This window comes from Octopus bimaculoides, chromosome 3 (genome assembly GCF_001194135.2).
Source record: "Octopus bimaculoides isolate UCB-OBI-ISO-001 chromosome 3, ASM119413v2, whole genome shotgun sequence".
In the NCBI taxonomy this organism is placed as follows: domain Eukaryota; kingdom Metazoa; phylum Mollusca; class Cephalopoda; order Octopoda; family Octopodidae; genus Octopus; species Octopus bimaculoides.
This window is the reverse complement of record NC_068983.1, coordinates 152,923,651-152,926,150: the sequence shown is the minus strand read 5'-3', so window position 1 is coordinate 152,926,150 and position 2,500 is coordinate 152,923,651. Positions and strand designations below refer to the sequence as shown.

At 38.8% G+C, this 2,500-nt stretch overlaps 1 protein-coding gene across 1 annotated transcript in view; it reads right to left on the bottom strand.

Annotated features, from left to right (window-relative positions):
* Positions 1 to 953: 953 nt before the first annotated feature.
* The window catches only part of LOC128247385 (uncharacterized), a 10,804-nt gene continuing 9,257 nt past the window's right edge, over positions 954 to 2,500 (bottom strand). Inside the window, exon 2 of the mRNA XM_052966815.1 lies at positions 954 to 1,204. Coding sequence (XP_052822775.1) covers positions 954 to 1,204 — 251 coding nt within the window. The remainder of the gene's footprint in view (positions 1,205 to 2,500) is intronic.

Sequence of the window (2,500 nt, the reverse complement as noted above, 5' to 3'; positions counted from 1 at the left end):
TAAATTCTTCCATTATTGCTAAAGGACAACAATAGTATTGTTGCAGCGTGCCTTTTTGCGAATTATTGTTTGCCTCTGATGCGCACGTTCCATACTTATGTGCCAAATACGTTCTTCATTGGGATGAATCATAGGATCTAAATGTTGCGAGAGTACGATATTTGCTGAGTTTGTTCACCTCGTGGATATATAACTATATTATGATGAACTGGGGGTGCACCATGTTCACCTACAAATACAGCTGCAGCTTCATTATTTACATGGTTATTGTATCTCCTGGCATCTGGGCTTGATTTGAAACGTATAGTTATTTTCTTCGGATTAACATTTTGTCTGGTTGCTCTTTTTTCTTTTCCTTGTTCAACGGTGCGCATATTTGAATATGATGCAGTGTATGGATTATTTAACATGACTGAAGAAATCTTTTCCACTATTGACTATTGACTGCAAGCAATTAATATTTTCAGGGACTTGAGCTCTTGTTTGAAAGGCTGAGCATATCTTCTAGGTTCATTGTTTTCAGAGTGGAGGCGCAATGGCCCAGTGGTTAGGGCAGCGGACTCGTGGTCATAGGATCGCGGTTTCGATTCCCAGACCGGGCGTTGTGAGTGTTTATTGAGCGAAAACACCTAAAGCTCCACGAGGCTTCGGCAGCGGATGGTGGCGAACCCTGCTGTACTCTTTCACTACAACTTTCTCTCACTCTTACTTCCTGTTTCGGTTGTACCTGTAATTCAAAGGGTCAGCCTTGTCACACTGTGTCACGCTGAATATCCCCGAGAACTACGTTAAGGGCACACGTGTCTGTGGAGTGTTCAGCCACTTGCACGTTAATTTCACGAGCAGGCTGTTCCGTTGATCGGATCAACTGGAACCCTCGACGTCGTAAACGACGGAGTGCCGAGAACATTGTTTTCAGGATGTAAGTTGCTTGCGTGATGATAGACGTGTCCTTACAAGCGGAAACAGTATGGGCTACGACCAGGGGGTGATGTAACATTGGCTCCAAATGAGGCGAATGAACACATTGAATTATAGTTTCTGATGTTCTGTCTAAAGTTCACTCCTTCAATGTCGGTATTCTCCAAAAGTTGTTTTAACTGATCAGGGTCTTCTTGTATATTCGGCAAGGAAACATTGTTATTACGGCAATAATTAAATGCTTCCTGCGGATAAGCTCTTTCTCTCTGAGATTTTTCTCTTGCTATTAAAGCAATAAATGTCCACAATGATTCAGTGTTTCAATTGAAAAACATATACGAATGTATTAGACAGATTTTGTTTAGTTCCAATCTCCGTGAACTACAAAGGATTACCTTTATGGGTACAGTCCATATACTACAGAAAGCAATCTCCATCTAAGATGGAATAAATGTGGTGATAATTTTAGCATGCATAGCAAAACAGATGGGCCCTTGCCACTCTTGGCCTTGGGAGGATGCCCGGTACTAAGGCAGCTGAAATAAAGTTATTATGAAAAGTAACCATAAATAATAATAATAATAATAATAATAATAATAATAATAATAATAATAATAATAATAATAATACTAATAATAATAATAATAATAACAACAACAACAACAACAACAACAACAATAATAATAAAAATAATAATAATAATAATAATAATAATAACAACAACAACAATAATAACTATAGCTTAGTGAAGATGAAATAGATAGCGCGGGTGTATAATTGGCAAAAATGATCATCCCTAAATACAGTGACATCTGTTTCAACACAGGATTTCACATCCAGAATTTGAAACAAACACACACACACACACACTCTTGCGTGGACGCACGCGTACACACGTACACACACACACACTCACGCACACAGAAACATAGATAGTTAAAGAGATAAAGATAGATAGATAAAGAGATAGATAGACAGATAGGTAGATTGATTGATAGATAGATAACTTTCTTTTATTAGCCACGCAGGCCTGCACACAGAGGGGACAAATACAACTGTAGAGCTTTTCGTTAAAAAAAAAAAAAATCCGATCAAAAGGGATCGGTAGGGGCAAAAAAAAAATGGGGTATCGTATATCACAGAAAATGTCAATTGTGTAAAATGGGGTAACATTAGGTGTATCCATGGAGAGAAAAACCTACGGAAAAGACCATAGTAAACTCAGCAGGGAATAGACACATGAGAGCGAAGTGCACTCTCTCTCTTTTTAAAAAAAATTTTTTTTTTTTTCGATTTATAGGATCATGCTCAAAGAGGTATCGTCACTCGCACGCACCATCTTTGCTACATTCACCCACCTTTTAATGAAACTTTCACGAGACAAAAACTGTCTCTCTATTCTCACCTTACTTTTCAAGTGATACTTGAAAAAGTTGATGAGCGATTGGCCAGAGAGGTAAGTTTTCGTCTCTAATCCTTTCGCTCGGGTCCACCACACACATTCTTTCACCATGGCCACCAGTATGATGAACACTGCCTTGCCTTCCCTGTTGAGGGACGGTGGTGGAGCAATTTACAC